The sequence below is a fragment of the Zootoca vivipara genome, chromosome 7 (assembly GCF_965207765.1).
Source record: "Zootoca vivipara chromosome 7, rZooViv2.hap1.1, whole genome shotgun sequence".
NCBI classification, from domain to species: Eukaryota; Metazoa; Chordata; class Lepidosauria; order Squamata; family Lacertidae; genus Zootoca; species Zootoca vivipara.
In genome coordinates, this window is record NC_142590.1 from 64,520,979 (window position 1) to 64,538,231 (window position 17,253).

The following is a 17,253-nucleotide window of genomic DNA, read 5'->3' on the forward strand; positions in this document are numbered from 1 at the left end:
GAAACAGAAGTCACCAGGTGCTTATACTGTATATAGTGAGAGGGTGGGGAGGGGTATTACTCCCTCATGTGGTCACAAGGAGGGAGTAATACCCCTCCCCACCCTCTCACTATATATAAGCACCTGGTGACTTCTGTTTCAGTGTATCTGAAGAAATGTGCATGCACCCGAAAGCTCATACCAATGATAAACTTAGTCTCTAAGGTGCTGCTGGAAGGAATTTTTTAATTTTAAATCATTAATTTTAACCCACAGTGATAATCCTGATTGCATTATTTTTTTTTGTAAACTGCCTTGGGTTTTTCCTACAATCAAGTGGTATATAAATTTATGGAACCAAAATAAAATAGATATATTATGAATGTGCTGATTTTGCAGATATTTAAGATTTAATTGTCACAGACTCTAACTTTTCCCGTTGCAGAACAACTCATCTATAACATCTTGCAGCACGCATGCACACACACACAGAGTTTTTAATGCTTTTAAATAAAACCAAATACCTTCCGCGGGCCAGATTTAGAAGGCGATTGGGCTGCATCCGGCCTCCGGGCCGTAGTTTGGGGACCCCTGCTCTATATGTTGGCCATTCTCCCTTTTTTCCAATGTTTTAAGTGACAATGCTTCAATAGGTGATAACCTATTGGGTTCTAGTAAGTCTTTATATTTTCCCCACACTTTGAACAATGATTATGTGAGTGTGGAACCCTTTGTGTATTTTTGCTTTTTGAATAGTCTGGAAGAGAAATAACATCCTTGGAAATACATTCATTTTTATAGTTGCAATTCTTCCCATTAGAGAGAGATTCATCCTATTCCATATTTCCAAATTTCTTTTAATTTCATGCCAAGTTTTTTCATAATTATCTTTTAAAATGTTTATATTTTTTGTCATTATCCATACTCCTAGATACTTTACTTTTTTGTATGCTTCTATCCCTACCATCTCTATTATTTATTTCCTTTCCGATTATTTAAGGTTTTTTAATAGCAATTTAGTTTTGCTTTTATTTAATTTAAATCTTGCCACTTGACCAAACTCTTGTATTATAGTCATTACTTTTGGGAGAGAATTTTTTGGATCTTCCACAGTTATTACCAAATCATCTGTGAATGCTTTCAATTTATGATCATTTTTCTTTACTTTTATTCCTACTACTTCTCTATCTCCTCTTATCCTTCTTGTCAGAACTTCCAGTACCAGAACGAACAACAGCGGTGACAATGGACATCCTTGTCTCGTTCCTTTTTGGATATTGCATTTATCCATTATCACCCAATTTACAATTACCGGTATTTTTTGCATTTTGTTCTGAATAAACAGCTTGCATTCCCCTTTTAAAATTTACTCCAAACCCCATCACCTTCCTCATGAAGCTCCAAGAAACATTATCAAATGCTTTCTCTGCATCTATAAACATTAATGCTGCTTTTTTTTTTCATTTCTCACTTCCAGGTATTCTATAATATTAAGAACATTTCTAATATTATCTTTAATTTGTCTGCCTGGAAGGAATTCAGATTGACTATGATGAATAAAATCTTTTAGATTTTTTTTTCCAATCTGTTTGTCAAAAAAATGCAAGCAATTTGTAATAATTAAATCGGTCTATAATTTTTTACGAATATCACATCTGAATCCTGTTTTGGTATCAAAGTTATATAGGTTCTTTCCATGTTTCCAGGACTTCCCCCGTTTTCAAGGCCTCATTCATAGTATCTTTCAAAGAGTTCACAAGCTGCTCACTCAGTTTTTTTTTGTTTTTTTTTGTAATATTTGACTGTTATTCCATCTGGCCCTGGGGACTTCCCTACCTTTGTTTGGTTTATTGCTTATTGGGATGAAATTTTCATATTTAATACTCTCATTTGCTCCTCTGTTATCTTTGGTAGCTTACTATTTTTAACATAATCTTCTATCATTGTCAAATTTTCTTGTCTCTTTTTTAAAATAAAGATCAGTAAAATATTTTACAAAGGCCTCCCTTATTTCTTTTGCTTTCTCAGTTGTTCTGCCGTTAAGCTTTATCCGATTCACATAATTGTTTTGTTCACTTTTTCTCAATTGCCATCCCAAAGGTTTCCCTGGTTTATTAGTGTTTTCAAAAAAAATCTGTTTTGTTTTTTAAATTTTCCATGCTATTTCCTCATTAATTACCATAGAATATTGTGATTGTAATAATTTTATCGCCAGTTTTGCTGTTTCTTTATTTGGTGTTGTTATTACTTTTTTCCTTTTCTGCTATTTTATTTAAGATCTCTTTCTTTTTCTTCTCTGTTATCTTCTTTTTAATTGAATTTTGTTGGATGAATAGGCCTCTCACCACTGCCTTGCTGGCGTCCCAGACTATTTGGGGTTTGGTTTCATTATTCAAATTTTGTTCAAAATATTCTCTTATTGTCTTTTTTATCTTTTCCAGAAAAACTTTGTCATCCAATATTTATTCATTCAGTCTCCACCGAATGGTGGACTGAGTGTCTTTTTGTATTTCCATAATTATAGAATTATGATCTGACAATGTTCTTGGATATACTTCGATTTTTTAAATTCTTGACTCCAATTCCTTAGAAACCCAAACCGCATCTAGTCTAGCACTGGTTCCATGAACATGAGAGAAAAAAGTGAACTGTTTTTCAAACGGGTGCTTAACTCTCCAGATATCCATCAATTTTACTGTTTCTATCATTTCGAAAAAGTATTGGGAAGCCTGCCTTATTTCATGTATTTTTTCCTGATCGTCCTATTCTTCTCTAGTGATGGGACTCCATTAAGGTCCCCCATCACTATTATTTATCATCTGCAAAATCTAGTAATTCTGTTTCTAACTCTTGGGAAATTTTTGATTTATTTTCATTTGGCGCAAATATCCCTACCAAAATTATTTTTTCTCCTTGAACTTTAATTTGGACCATCAATTTTCTCCCTTTCTCAGCCTTTTGAATTAATTGTGGTTCAAGCAATTCCACATGTTTTGGAAATGTCTGATGCAATAAATTGACTCCCTAATCTCTTATTAGTCAAAATTGTCTCATGTTTCCTTGCAACATGAGTCTCCTGTAGGCAAATTATATCCAAATTTCATTTTAAAATTTCATGCCACACCTGCCATTTCCCCCCCCCCCACCCCAAGTGTTAAAGTAGAAATTCCCCAGAAAGTCAGTGCAGAATGGGGAAAATAGTCAAATGCATTTTTTATGAGACATAATGTTCCATATCTTTCTAACTGATAAAAATGTTTCAGGCAAATCCTGGGTTTTAGTGTATTTTGATAAAAGAGCTATATATGTATATTCTAGGATTGCCCATGTCAGAAAAGTATCACTAGTTTTGGGTTTCCAGTAACTAGTATTTGACAATAAGTAAGCTTGGTTATATAATTTCGATTTTGGAATGCCAAATCCTCCTTAATTTGTACTTGCTTTTTAAACAACAATAATATTGGGAGTTGAAGAAACCCATAGGCATTTCCTTAATAACGAGTTTATTTTTTATAAATGATTTTCCCGGAATATGAACTGGAATTCCTTTCAGAATATAGTTTAATCTGGGAATAATATTCATTTTGAGAACCATTCCACAAAGGGTAAGGGTTAGTGCCTCCCATCTATATATATCTAAATAAACATTTTTGATTATTTTATTAATATTACATAACTGGGTTATGTCATTTGGTATTAAAATACCTATATATTTAATGGATTTTGAACAAAAAGGGAATTTCGATTTATTAAAAGAGTAAGTGAGCACCTTTTCACTTATTGGCATCAATTCTGATTTAAGCCAGTTAATAGAGTAGCCAGTAAATTTGACCAAAAGTATATTGTTTGCATCATCCTTAGTATACTAGAGTGAGATTTTGTAATAAACGAAAGTATATCATCCAGTAATAAAACAAAATTATATTCAACTGAGTTGTGAACTGCTCTGCAAATCTCACTAAGCTGTCTATCACCACAGGCAAAATGTTCTAAGCAGATATTAAACAAAAAAGGGCATAGGAAGCATCCTCATCTAGTTCCTCTATATAGGGGAAAGGTTTTGGACATAATGCCATTTGTTTTAACTCTTGATGTAGGTATGTCATAATGTATCGTGATCCAAAGGAAACCTGTTTGGATCTATTGAAATCTATTTAATGCATCCTGCATATAATGTTTATAAATGTTATCAAAAGCTTTTTCAACATCTAATGATAATATAACAAATTGGCCTTTATTTTTAATTATATTAAATCTATTACTGGTCTAATATTGTATGATGTTTGCCTAGTATTTTGTTTTGATATATAAATCCTGCCTGATTATTTATTATAATAGACAACATCACTACTTGTACTCTTATTTGCCAACATTTTTGTTAAAATCTTTATATCAGTGTCGATCATTTACAAAATGAGGAGTTTCTGTTAAAGGGAGCCCTCCCATGAGAGGTGTTTATTGTTCGGTTTTGTAGGCGACAAACCAATGCACACATATTTGGGAATAAATGCCTGCGATTTTCTTTCTTCTTTCCACATTGTCCCCACTTCTCTCTTCCCACTCCACATTATTCATTATGGATACAAAAATAAGCAACTATGTTTACCACCTGCAGGATCAGGACCAGAGCCAGATCAATACCGTTAGAGGTCCTGAGCACCAAAAAGCTTATGGTGCCTCTCAAATATAATTCAAAATAAAAACAACACTAAACCATAAAATAAGATTTTATTGGTTACATTTCATCCTGTCTCTTATTTCAGTTATCTGAAACTAAAATGGCAGGTTAAGACTGTTCAAATCTCACCAGTTGTAATGTGGAGGGCAGTGAGGAATAAATAAATAGAAGTTGATTCATTCAACAGAAAATTGTTCGTGTGAACTGGAGTTAATAGTACAATTAAGATAAATTTTGAAATTTTGCAAATCTTTGTTCGCTGTTCAAAATGAAAAGATGAAGTAATGATTGTGCTATAATCATTTCCCCACTGGTCATGAGCCACTGCTTTGGACTTTATTTTCAGCTTTGATGCCTGAAATGAAGACTAGATAAGTTCAGTTACTACTAAAGTCTCTGAATGATGGGAACTTAGGACATTGGGTGAAATCTGAACATATTATCTGTTAAAGAACTAATTAGCTCAGTTTAATTAAGTATGCTTTATTATGAATCTTTTATACCAAAATTAGACTCTAAAAAATTGAAAATGTCCATCTCATAGGTTCCTCAGCCTTAGTTAGACTTGAGCCTGGAAACAAAGACACCAGGAGAAAGTAGCACTGCGGTGTGTGACAACACAGAGCCAACAGTTCCAGTTTTAAAGCCATTTAAAATAATATCCCCCAACAGGAAGTGCTAGCTGCAACCCGGAAGTCATTCTGGCGACTTCCCGGAAGCTGTAAACTGACACGCTTGGGCAAAAAAACCGCCTTCTTCCGGTGGCGAGCGGAACGGAAGCAAGAAGGAACATGGCGGAAGTTGATAGGCAAGAAAGCACCAGCTAGTGGTGCCTAGGAATAAGCGCACCGGAGACGGATGCAGTAGCCTTGACGGAAGCTCCCCGAAGTCGGAAGAACGTCACAAGGTTGGGCTCAGACTAATACACTAGCGGCGGGGGTAGGGGAAAGTTGGCAGCTGGAAAGCAACTGAGGCACTTGGGCTCCGTTTTCCTCCTCACTATGTCCCGAATGCCTCTGGGGGCAGCTCAGAGCGAGGACAGGAAGGGCGAAGGGCACGAGGGGTCCGGCGCTTCCGCCGCCTCGCCCTGGTGAGTAGCGGGCTTCGCATCTCCATCAGGTCTGCCTTGTTTTGGGGGGTGGGCAGCGGGTTAGAGCGCTTGAAAGTATCGGGTTTCGGATCCTTTCGGCGGGGGAGGGGATGCTCGCGGCGGCGGAGACGTGAATCTGAGGGGGGAAGCAAAGCCTTTGTTGCCGCGACGTCGTTGTCTGGCCCTCGCGCTGAAACTACCACAGCGCCGCGTAGCGTTGGGTGCTTGCATTGTGCGCTCTTCGATGCCCCCTGGCGGTTTCTTGCGCCTAAAACAGCTGAAGCAGGAAACCCGCCGCTCTTCCGCTTGGCTCGGTGAAAGCGCGATCAGTCTTTTTGAGTGGTTTCCCCCAAGTAATAGTTACGGGGAAGGTTCTTGTCCTTGCCACCAGACAGACAGACAGACAAACAAACAAGATGTGTGTGTGTGCGCGCACACACAGTAGGCTGTCAACCAAAATAGTGCCCTGCCCCAGCTCTGTTCGTAGTGGTTAAGCAAAATGATAATGGATTAAAAATTTATCTGGAATTCAGTGGTGTCATAAAACAGGAGACTAGCCTCCGAAACTGGTTTCATTACCTTGCTCTATTTCTTGTTTTGTTACACCATTTCTATACCGCTTAATAGACCGTATCTCTAAGCAGTATACATGGGAAGGCTGAAATAACAATTATTATTTTTTTAAAAAATCAAACTGTAAAGGTAAAGGGACCCCTAGCCATTAGGTCCAGTTGTGACCGACTCGGGGGTTGCAGCGCTCATCTCGTTTTACTGGCCGAGGGAGCCAGCATACAGCTTCCAGGTCATGTAGCCAGCATGACTAAACCGCTTCTGGCAAACCAGAGCAGCGCACGGAAACGCCATTTACCTTCCTGCTTGGAGCGGTACCTATTCATCTACTTGCACTTTGACGTGCTTTTGAACTGCTAGGTTGGCAGGACCAGGGACTGAGCAACGGGAGCTCACCCCGTCGCAAGGATTCGAACCGCCGACCTTCTGATCAGCAAGCCCTAGGCTCTGTGGTTTAACCCACAGCGCCACCTGCTTCCTTTAATCGAAAAATACAGTCCTCTGATCAGGAGGTGCTGTTGTTGAACACCAGATCAGTCAACAATAAAACCATAATAAAACGTTTTGATTGGGGATGAGTGGGCTCATCTGGCTTGGATTACCAAGACTTGGGTGAGGCTGCTGTTAGGCAAACTCAAGACTTCATGGCCTCTATTACAACCATGGGACTCTCTTAGATGGTTATCGGTCCAACACACCAGGCAGGGCACACATTTGATGTGTTTTTTACCCAAGTGATATGAGGGATGGACTGAAGATAGGGGGTAGACAATACACTCCGCTGTTATGGTTAGACCACTGGACTGACAATGGCAGTCCAGTGTAAGTGTGGTGGGCCCATTTGAATACCCCACCCTTGGAGACTGATGGAACTGGATGTGTTCTGGAGTGCTCTGGGGGATTTTCCAGTGGAGAAAGCTGATGAGCCTGTTGAAGCCCTGGCCTCACTATGGAATGGTGAGATGAAATGGTTGACACGGTGGCTCATTTTGCAGCTCGTATTGTGTCCTCTACTAGCTGCCCATCTCTCACAGTCTAGAGGTTACTAACTCCTTGTATGGGGGAGGGACCTCTAGAATCCTTTAAGGATAAAGCCAGTAAACTTTGGTGTGATACTGACTCTTCACTTGCTGAAGCTCTGGTTGTAGTACCCACTGTTGCTATTCAGGATGTTTTGTGGGATCAGATTCACCTTATGCAGTCAGCTGATGTGGACAAGGTGCTGGTGGCAGTGCCTCTGACCATGTGCCACCTCAACACCTGTCCCTCCTGGTTTATCAAATCTAGCAGAGGGGACTGACTAGTTGGGTTCAGAGTGTGGTTAATGCTTTGCTATGTGAGGGGGTGGTTCCTTCAGCTTTGAAAGAGGCAGTGATGTAAGTCACTTGTGTGACCACTACTAACCAAACCAGCTCTGGGCCCTTCCTTTCAGTGTTAGAAACCGGGATAGAAAAGCTAGGAGCCAAATGGCTTCTGGGACCTGGGTTATGGGAGCCAAGACAGAATGTCTAGTCATCACGGGGTGGGTGGGTTGGCAACACTTTTTATTTATGATTTTGAAAAGCATGAATTAATACGCAATTCACATAAGTGACACATTTTTAGCAGAAAATGTGAATACATGTTTAATTTAGTGTTTACAATAAACATATTGGTACCATACTTCAGTTTTCAAAACACTCTATACTCTTTATTGTTAAACTCATTATCTATTCTTAACATATACTTTGAGGCTTCAAAGCATGTACATTTCAGTAATCCTTGAGTGTCAACCAAGTGCAAAAATGGCACCCAGACTTTTTGAGGTGCTTGCAAAATGGAGAACCTTTAGGCGCAAAATGTGCCTGGTGCTCTGCTAATTTCAAACCCTGAACTTCCTTTGGATTGGAACAGCTTTCAGCCAATTGCCAATTCCTGTTTTGGGGGGAAGGTGCAGATCTGCATTGGTTGCCCATTTGCTACTGGGTAAAGTTCAAGGTGTTACTGTTACTGGTAGTATATAAGTTCTTAACAACTTGAGACCAATTTGCCTATGAGATCACCTTGCCCTACATGTGTTCACTTGACCACTTTGATCGGTGGAATTGGTACTACTACAGGTGACAAATAATACCTGTTTAACATTTGTAAGGACTCTAATGTTTGGTGGGGCAGCGCCTACATTTTAGAACTCCCTGCCTATTGAGATCAAGCAGGTGCCTTCACTATGCTATTTTCAGTGCCTGCTAAAAACATTCCTGTTTTGACACACTTAGATGCTTAGAAAGCTGAAGTAATTTTAATTTGTTTTAATATGTTGCGTTTGTTGCGTTTGTTGCGTTTTTAATTTGTTGCGTTTTAAAATAGCATTGTAATTTGTTTTTTATTTGTGTTATCATTTGTAAACTGCTTTGAGGTTGTTTTTAATCAAGTGGCGTATAGATTGTATTAAATAAATAAATAAACATTAGCCACCCCTCTACTCACAGTTCTTTCTCCACAGTTCTGCCCCCTTCTCCTTCATCTGCTTTATTGTACCATAGAGAGGGCTTGCTTTTATGGAGAGGCACCAAGGGAGATGGCATTTCCTGAGGCTGCCCACAGTTGTGCCCCATTAAGCAGTCAACTGCACTCTCCACACACAGCTTCAGGTGAAGGAGGTTTGGTGAGTTTCCCAGAGTCCCAAGGATGGAAAAGGGACACCCCACCGACCCAGTTTTTTCTTCAGCCTCTGCCCCTTCTCCAGCTGCTTTGATTCCACTCTCTTGCTCTAGTAGTGCCTTGAAGATAACACGGGATTCTCAAGTGTGCAAGAACATTTTTTTTAATAATGACCTCCCAGTGTTTCAAGACGGGTTGTTCCTTAGGAGCACATTTGAACAACTAGTTTGAACCTGTTATCTACACACTGTTGCAATTGACTGTTCAAGAGTGTCCCTGAGAAATAACTCTGTCTGAAATATATTGGACCCATAAATAGATCTTGAACACTTGGAGGCAGTCTTCCTTCTTTTTCCTGCAATTGGTACCTTCCCATTTTTCTTCTCTGCCTCAAAAATAAATGGCAAACTGAATGAGGCAAGTGAGCATCTTTCTTTGGAAAGGGGAGCCCTTCCTTTCTGCACCTTTTATTAAAGTGTGCTTCCCCCTGGTGCTTCAGTGTTGTAGACTGAATGAGTGAATCTGTTAGGCTTGGTGTCTTTTTCTTGACAGAAATTTATGTGCCGTCAGCAAGGGCACTGAAGGCAGAAATTATCCCATCTCTAGTAGGAGCACCTTCTAATTTTTTTTTTTTACCCGGCATGTAGCTGTATAAAGGCTTCCATTGGGGGAAAAAATCTGATGACGTGATCAGTGATGAAGCATGCCATGTTGTTATGACTATAAGCTAACAAATAACACAAATTACACTGGTTTTGCCTTCTAAATTAGCCAGGATGCTTTTCAGTTGTTGGCTTGATTCTAATAAGCCTCTGATATGTTCAATGTAGACGTACCGTCCACAGGACATAGAGTTTAATGTGAAATAATAATAGTGTATGAGTGATAGTTATTTATGTGACGTTTTCCCCTTCAAGTGTTACAGGTCATATATACAAAGTAGTTCACACTACTGGGCTGGATGGAAAAAACCTTCTGGAATTGCTTCCACTTTCTAAACGTATAGGAAACATTGTGTCGTTGGTTCAGCCACCAGTCATCTCTGATGCTAAAGGGGAAGACTCCATGTCTGGTCATGCTCATCTTAAGGACCTGTTTACAAATATAACTCCGTCTTCATTTGTTAAAGCTTCTGAACTTAAGACAGCTACTCCTGGAAAGTTAATTTTACCAAAGCCATTGGAAGAAATGGAAAATATGGAAGTAGCTCCTCTTGCAAAAGAGAACCCAACTACGCCACCACCTTCTAGCATTCACAGCAGTTATCATTCAGCTGATAATTCCTTGGAAAAGGATGCTACCCTAGTTTCCCCACACAAGAGCTGTGCAGTATATGTACCTTTGAATAAAGAACACCCAGTTACTGTGAAGAGTCCTGCAGTGCCCTCTGGACATCACCTCCAAATACCAGCTCACGCAGAAGTAAAATCTGTCCCAGCTTCTTTTTTGCCTCCAACAATTCAACAGAAGATACTGGCCACAGCAGCCTCAAATGCCTCTCGAACATGTGAAGTTACAAACGCATCAACTGTTATATATGTGTCACCAGTAAATACAGTGAAAACACATTCAACACCATTGCCAAATTTATGTCCAAAGCCTGTCAGGGAAGTTTCAAAATCTTTGATGCTGACAATGGCACAATCAGCAGCCAGTAGTTCTGCCCTGGCAACATCTGATAGCCTGGGAAACCAATCATCTCCTATGAAGTGGGTTGTCGAAGAAAACCCACAATCGGCATCCTGCCTTGTTCCTGTAAAGTCATCAAACAGCGTGGCATCAAATATCTTAAAAATATTGGTTAATCCTGAAGACGGGAAAAACAACCCTGCCAGTATTCTGCCTACTTGTTCGAACAACCTGAATGAAAGCCAAGCAAAAATGCCCTCGATTAATGATAATGCTCTGGTGATGTTCAATGGGAAGGTGTATTTACTGACTAAGAAAGAGTCCACTGTGACATCAGCAAGCAAATGTAGCAAGCAAGTATCGCTCGGTGCTGAAACACATTTCAGAAAAAATACATTACAGTTAATTAATTCAGCTGCAGATAGTACAATAACCAACCAAGTTGTCAATCTAGTATTGTCGAAGAACAAAGGAATTGCCCCTTGTGCAAAGGATCCAAAATCCAGTGAGAATATGAGACTTTTCCCACAGTCTGAACTAAAGAATTTTAAAGTTACGTCTCCATCTTTCACACCACCACATGGGAATCTGCAAGTAAGCAGCACCAGCCAACCTGAGGCAGTGTCCACACCGGAAAACGTCCCAGCTGGGATAAATGTTGCTAAAAAATTAGTCACAAAAGAAAGGTTAAAGCATGGCTTACAGAAAATTATGTCTCCAAAATTACCTGCTGCTGCTTTACAGCCATCTACAAGGCATGGTACTTCCGAAGAGCAAGATCAAAAGGTAACTTTCTCGTTAGACTATATTGTACCAATGGTGCAATTGTCTTTGAGTCGTCTTAAATGAGTACTGTTACATAATTATTTTGATAGGGAGGATTTTAATAGGCCATCTGAGAAGCGAGAGTAAAAAAAAAAAGTGAAACTGGTTTCATTGCCTGCTGCCTCAAGTCTTTCACTGAAAAGAAATAAAATCTGAACCATCCGCTGTTGTAAGGTTCTGTGTTTCTCCAGCAAAAAATACTTTGTTGATGTCTATAGTATTAGATACAGAGGCTCTGAAATAGAGCTACCATGCAAGCTACCAAGCTGTTGGGGCTAGGCGTACTGCTTGCCCTGGACAATTTTGATATTTGATCCAAAGGGGCAATGTTCTGGCAGTTCGGAAGGGGTCCTGTTTGTTTACTTGGGGCAGTATTGAACTAAATAATTGTACAAACACAAGGATTATAATAGTGTAACAGGACTTCCACCCCTCTCCTCTCAGTACGTGTACCCTGCATTGTCCCCGGAACTGCTCTGGAAGGTTGTGGACACCACTAAAATAGATTTAAGAGGGGGAGCGCGTTCTGTTAAATTCAATACAACCCCATAGCTATTTATTATTTATACATACATATGTGGAAGGCAATTCAGTAATACGCCCCGAAGCGATTTACAGTCATATCCTTAAAAAGAGCTAACATAATTTTTAAAGGCACACAAACAATACAGATTTAAAAACAACACAAAATGAACACCTAAAGAAGAGACCTTTCCATCTAGCTGGAAAACCTTGTCAAAACAAAAATGTCTCCATTTGTTTCCAAAAAGCACAGATAAGATGCACTGGAGAAGGAAGTTAAAAAGAAGTTAGTTTTCCTCAAGCTACAAACCAGCATTCACAAATAGCAAGTGTCCAAGGCTATCCAATTCTAGGGCTATCACTTACAGCAGGGCTGGGGAACCTGTGGCCCTTCAGATGTTGGACTGCCATCATTCCCTGATGACTTGGCCATGCTGGCTGGGTCTGTTGTGGGTTGTGAGTCGAACACCACCTGGAGTGTCACGGATTGCCTGCCCACCTTTTCCGGCCACAGACAATCTTCCAGGGGCTATATACCAGTGGCGGGCAGGTTCAGAGGTAAACTGAGTGGAGCCAGAAGCAAAATGGGTTCAGTAACAGTTGTTACAGTCTCACCACATAAAAGCCAGAGGTTTCTACATGCAAACATTTCTCCATCTAGGTGAGCAGTAGGCATTATCATTGCTCAATCACATGTTCAAGCCAGACAAGACCACTCATGAAGGCTATGGAACAGGGCTAGTAAGGGGTCTGGCTTGAGGAGGAGCATGACTTGGGAGAGTCCAGAGTGTTGGATTGAGAGTCCTGGAGGTCCCCCCCCCACACACACCAAATTAAAGCTTTGTGTACAATACCCTTAATCATTGTGATGTTCTGGCAAGCTTACGGTACCATATATAATGAACGTTTATTATTTCAGATGGAGAAGATACTTGCAGGAGTGGCTGCTCAGATCCAACAAAGGAAACACAGAAAACACCGCCTTGAGTTGAGAAAAAAGTTTGGCCTGCATAGAGAAGAGAGAGTGTATCTGCAGAGAATTCCTTTATCAGTTATTCTCAGAAAATCAGAAGCGGTTGTGTGCTCCAACAATGTACAGATGAGTGACTCTTGCAAATTGTCACCGGCAGTACCTATTAAACCTGGACCTGAGGAAAAGAAAGAGGTATCCGAAATGTTTATGTCTCTCACCATATCATTTTGTTATTTGAATTATTTTCATATTCATCAGTATTGTTACTCAGTCATTGAAGCGTCTTGCAATGATTGGCTGAGCTATTGTTATGTCGCAGTGTTTTCAAAATATTCGTAACTGCTGAGCAAGCAGACCAACTTCTGTTTGGTTTGGAATAAACTAATAGGTATAGAATGAGCCATGTGGAAACGTAGTAAAGCAGAGAAAAATGAATGGAGAAGGGAGAATGAGTATGCTGTGTACAAAAAGAAAAAGGATCCCGAGAGGATGGGTGGAGTAAATTGGGTGAGGGAAAACAAGTCCAAGAAAGGTAGAGAAAATGAGAAAAGGTATTGTGAAAAATCTTCATGGGGCCCTGGCACTCAAAAGTAATTTCTTTGATTATATTAACTTGGGAAATATTTTGACATATATTTAAAAGCTACAACTGGTGCAGAATTGTTGATTACGGCACTCCATCAACACCATAGAAAATATTGGCTGAGGGAGCTGCATAGGCTGCCAATATGCTAATAAGTGTGGTTCAAGGTTTTGTTGTTTAGCATTTAAAGCCTTAAACAATTTGGGACCAGGGTACCTAAGGACAACCTTGCCCCAGAAATGTGCTTTTGTACAGGTGGTGACAATTTTGTGGGGGGGAGTTCTGTTCGCAGCCCCCACATGCATCAGTGGAGCACATATAAGCGCTGCCTACCCCACCAGGTACATAAGGACCTGCATGTTGGCAATCACACATCAACAGGACATGCCTAAAATGGTCATTACCTGTACTAGAAACTGGACTTTTAGTGTTTCGGTTTCAACCCTCTGGAATCAGTTACTAGCTGAAATTAAAATAAAAAAATTCCTTCAGTAGCACCTTAAAGACCAACTAAGTTTTTATTTTGGTATGAGCGTTCGTGTGCATGCACACTTCTTCTTCTTCTTCTTTCATGCATGCACACGAAAGCTCATACCAAAATAAAAACTTAGTTACTCGGAATTTTTTTTATTTTGCTTCGACTCAGACCAACTACCTACCTGTAGCTGAAATTAGACAGCCTAGTGTCACAATGTTTAGTCGCCTACTTAAATCATTTTTAAGAAGCCTTTCTCTGAAGTCACTTATTGAACAATAGTGTATCTGAATAAATAGCTTTACTGTATTGTTTTTAAATTTTTCGAAATGGCTTTAATGTTTTAGAATTTGTAGAGATTGTATTATTATTTCTTGAAATGATGTTTTTAGAACTCATGTTTTATTCTGGTTTTTATATTGCACACTACTTGGATGGTTTTATGATATGAAGTGGTTTATGAATTTGTTAATAAATAAAATTAACAAAAATTGGTACATGTTCAGTAGATTTTAGGACTGTAGGTCAGAATTTTAGGAAAATCTAGCCCAGTATTGTCCAGGAATTGGTTGGGACTTTCTGCGTGCTCTATTGCTGAGCTGCAGTCCTTCCTGAGCTTCAGAATTGAGTCGCAGTAAGGGGGGGGGGAATAACATTAATGAATTTTTACTATTATTTTAAAAAACCATGATTTGTGAGTAGGGCATATTCCACGATGCTAGGTGGATATTTTCATACAAATATAGCCCACTCCTTTTCCATATCTGTGTATCTGAAGAAGTGTGCATGCACACGAAAGCTCATACCAAAATATAAACTTAGTTGGTCTTTAAGGTGCTACTGAAGGAATTTTTTTATTTTCCTTTTCCATAGACACTGAAAACTTTCATTGGCTATAGAGGTTTATACAATCCCAAGGCATGGAATACATTGGTGGTAGTTAAGCAATTAGAATAGTTCAATTTATAAAATAGCTTTGTGGACTATATATTTTATTTTTTTTGAATAATTATAATGTTGCAATAATATAGTATTAACTAATATTTCCCCCCCCCCTTACATACAGATAACTGAGGAACAGGAGGAAGAGTTGAATATAAAGAGGAAGGCAAAAATGGTACCAATACAAGAATATACAAAGAAGCAGAAAACAGAAATAGAATTCATACCAAAACCAAATTTGGAATGTGGCAACTCTGACTCAGTAGTGGATAACCTGAGTAGCTCTTGCACACAACTTGTATCAGAGCAAGGAAATCCTACAAGCATTCTGCAGTTCTCTCAAAGGGTGGACCCTCACTCAAATCTTTGTGTTCAAAGTAATGAAGAGAACAAAATTTCAACCTCTGCTTTACACTACAGTGAACATAAAACTCCTTTATGCAAGGGTTCTTTCAGAGAAGATTTTTCAATTAACCCTCCAGATCTGGAGGAAACAATAAGGGATGAAAAAATTGCAAAGCTTAAACTCATGCTGAGGGAACGAGAGGCAGCACTAGAGGAAATTCGTAAAAAAATGCAGCAGACGTGAGAAGCCTAGTCCTTACCTAGCCCCAAATTTTGCTGCAACCCCTTTGCAACTTGTTAATGTTATTTCTTGTTTCTTGCATATAAAGCAAATAAAAAATCTACTTTTTATGTTTACATATTGAGTGCAAGTATAAACATTTTCAAGCCTAGGAACTTATGTAGCAGAGTATTGTTTGCAGAATGTGATACTTGTTAGTTCAATATATTCTCTCATTATTGCAGTAAATGCAGTTTATATTCTTGTTGTTTATTGAGGTTGTTTCATAGAATGAAATGTAAATGATTCCCCCCCCCCCAGTTTTACGTTAAAAGGAACAGCTTAAGTTCGTTTCAGAAAGATGAATTTTCTAGAAAAATTGCTACTATTAACTTACTTGAATTGGGTAATTGGAATCAAATGTCAATGAATGGGGTAACAGTATTGAATTCATCATGTTTCTTTAGTGATAAAAGTTTGTTTGAATTTCCTAAAGCCAGATTTTAAAAAATCAACTCTTTAACTTCACCCAGATCAGTTTTTAATTAGAGCAGGTGAGATCTGCAACAAAGTGGTGCAGTAATGTTCGTATTCAGGATGCCTGACAGCCAGCCATGCTCTTTTCTGAGGTACCTCTTTCCCCTATTTGTAAAGCTCTTGCCCTTGTTGAAGTGTATGTATCTTCTGGTTTAGTCTGAATATAATTCTTACTCATCTAGTTTGGTATGTTTTATATCATGTTGGAACATATCTGACAGTAAAAATGTATTCATCAAGGCACTGCCTATGTAGATTCCTGCCACAAAATGTTCCAGTAGTGTTCTTTGTTTGTTTGGCACTTTCAAAATGCGGTTACATTTAAACCATTGGCCACAATGCCATATAGAATATGTTCCCTTAGCTAATTATTCTTGGAAATCCATTAATAGCCAGTTACCTTGAATTGTATATGAATACAAGTGGTTTAAATGGTTTTGGTTGTCCTAAAATATATACAAACAAGTTCATCTCATAACAACTTTTTGTTTTATTCAGTTGCCTACTACTGTTCAGTTCCCTCTTGCTATGTAAGAGAAGACAGCCCCATCACCTGAGTTCCATTGACACTGGCGGTACCATAATATTACTGTTTATGAAAACAAAATTTTAACTTGTCTTTCTTGTTGATACTGGCTTATGATCTCAGAATATGTGTAGAATATAGAAAACGTTTGTTCTTCGAAAAGACAAATGGTTCTGATTTTTAAAATCCATTCAAGTTTAGAATAGGCATATTCCAACTTGTGGGGACGCGGCTGGCGCTGTGGGTTAAACCACAGAGCCTAGGGCTTGCCGATCAGAAGGTCGGCGGTTCGAATCCCCGTGACGGGGTGAGCTCCCGTTGCTCGGTCCCTGCTCCTGCCAACCTAGCAGTTCGAAAGCACGTCAAAGTGCAAGTACGGTAGATAAATAGGTACTGCTCTGGTGGGACGGTAAACGGCGTTTCCGTGCGCTGCTCTGGTTCGCCAGAAGCGGCTTTGTCATGCTGACCACATGACCTGGAAGCTGTACGCCGGCTCCCTCGACCAATAATGCAAGATGAGCGCCACAACCCCAGAGTCGGTCACGAATGGACCTAATGGTCAGGGGTCCCTTTACCTTTATTCCATCTTGTCCTTCTCCCTTAGAATTGTAGAGTTGGAAGGGTCATGTAGTCCAAATCCCCTACAATGCAGGAATCTCAACTATTGCATCCATGACAGATGGCCATCCAACCTCCGCTTAAAAACCTCCAAGGAGAAA

At 39.4% G+C, this 17,253-nt stretch overlaps 2 protein-coding genes across 6 annotated transcripts in view; both read left to right on the plus strand.

Moving 5' to 3' along the window:
* The first annotated feature begins 5,407 nt into the window (after positions 1–5,407).
* LRIF1 (ligand dependent nuclear receptor interacting factor 1) lies at positions 5,408–16,251 on the plus strand. Of its 3 annotated transcripts, none has more exons than XM_035122965.3 (4): positions 5,408–5,747; positions 9,875–11,372; positions 12,853–13,098; positions 15,031–16,251. In XM_035122965.3, exons 1-4 carry the CDS (start codon positions 5,659–5,661, stop codon positions 15,493–15,495), a joined length of 2,298 nt encoding a protein of 765 aa, XP_034978856.3. In that variant the 5' UTR covers positions 5,408–5,658; the 3' UTR covers positions 15,496–16,251. The 3 variants fall into 3 exon arrangements, with proteins under 3 accessions (XP_034978856.3, XP_088530600.1, XP_088530597.1); XM_088674474.1 differs by having other exon boundaries at positions 5,408–5,564; XM_088674471.1 differs by lacking the exon at positions 5,408–5,747 and adding an exon at positions 7,252–7,274.
* Positions 5,408–17,253, plus strand: part of CEPT1 (choline/ethanolamine phosphotransferase 1) — a 57,313-nt gene continuing 45,467 nt past the window's right edge. For all 3 annotated transcript variants that reach the window (XM_088674479.1, XM_088674475.1, XM_088674480.1), the window contains exon 1: positions 5,408–5,564. The gene's annotated coding sequence lies outside the window, so the exon portion shown is untranslated. The remainder of the gene's footprint in view (positions 5,565–17,253) is intronic.

What these genes read in the sequence shown, in the direction of transcription:
- LRIF1 (XM_035122965.3), top strand. Translation starts at nt 5,659, where the DNA reads ATGTCCCGAATGCCTCTGGGGGCAGCTCAGAGCGAGGACAGGAAGGGC. An exon ending in CCGAAGAGCAAGATCAAAAG is followed by an intron (nt 11,373 to 12,852) that starts GTAACTTTCTCG and finishes TTATTATTTCAG; the next exon opens with ATGGAGAAGATACTTGCAGG. An exon ending in GACCTGAGGAAAAGAAAGAG is followed by an intron (nt 13,099 to 15,030) that starts GTATCCGAAATG and finishes CCTTACATACAG; the next exon opens with ATAACTGAGGAACAGGAGGA.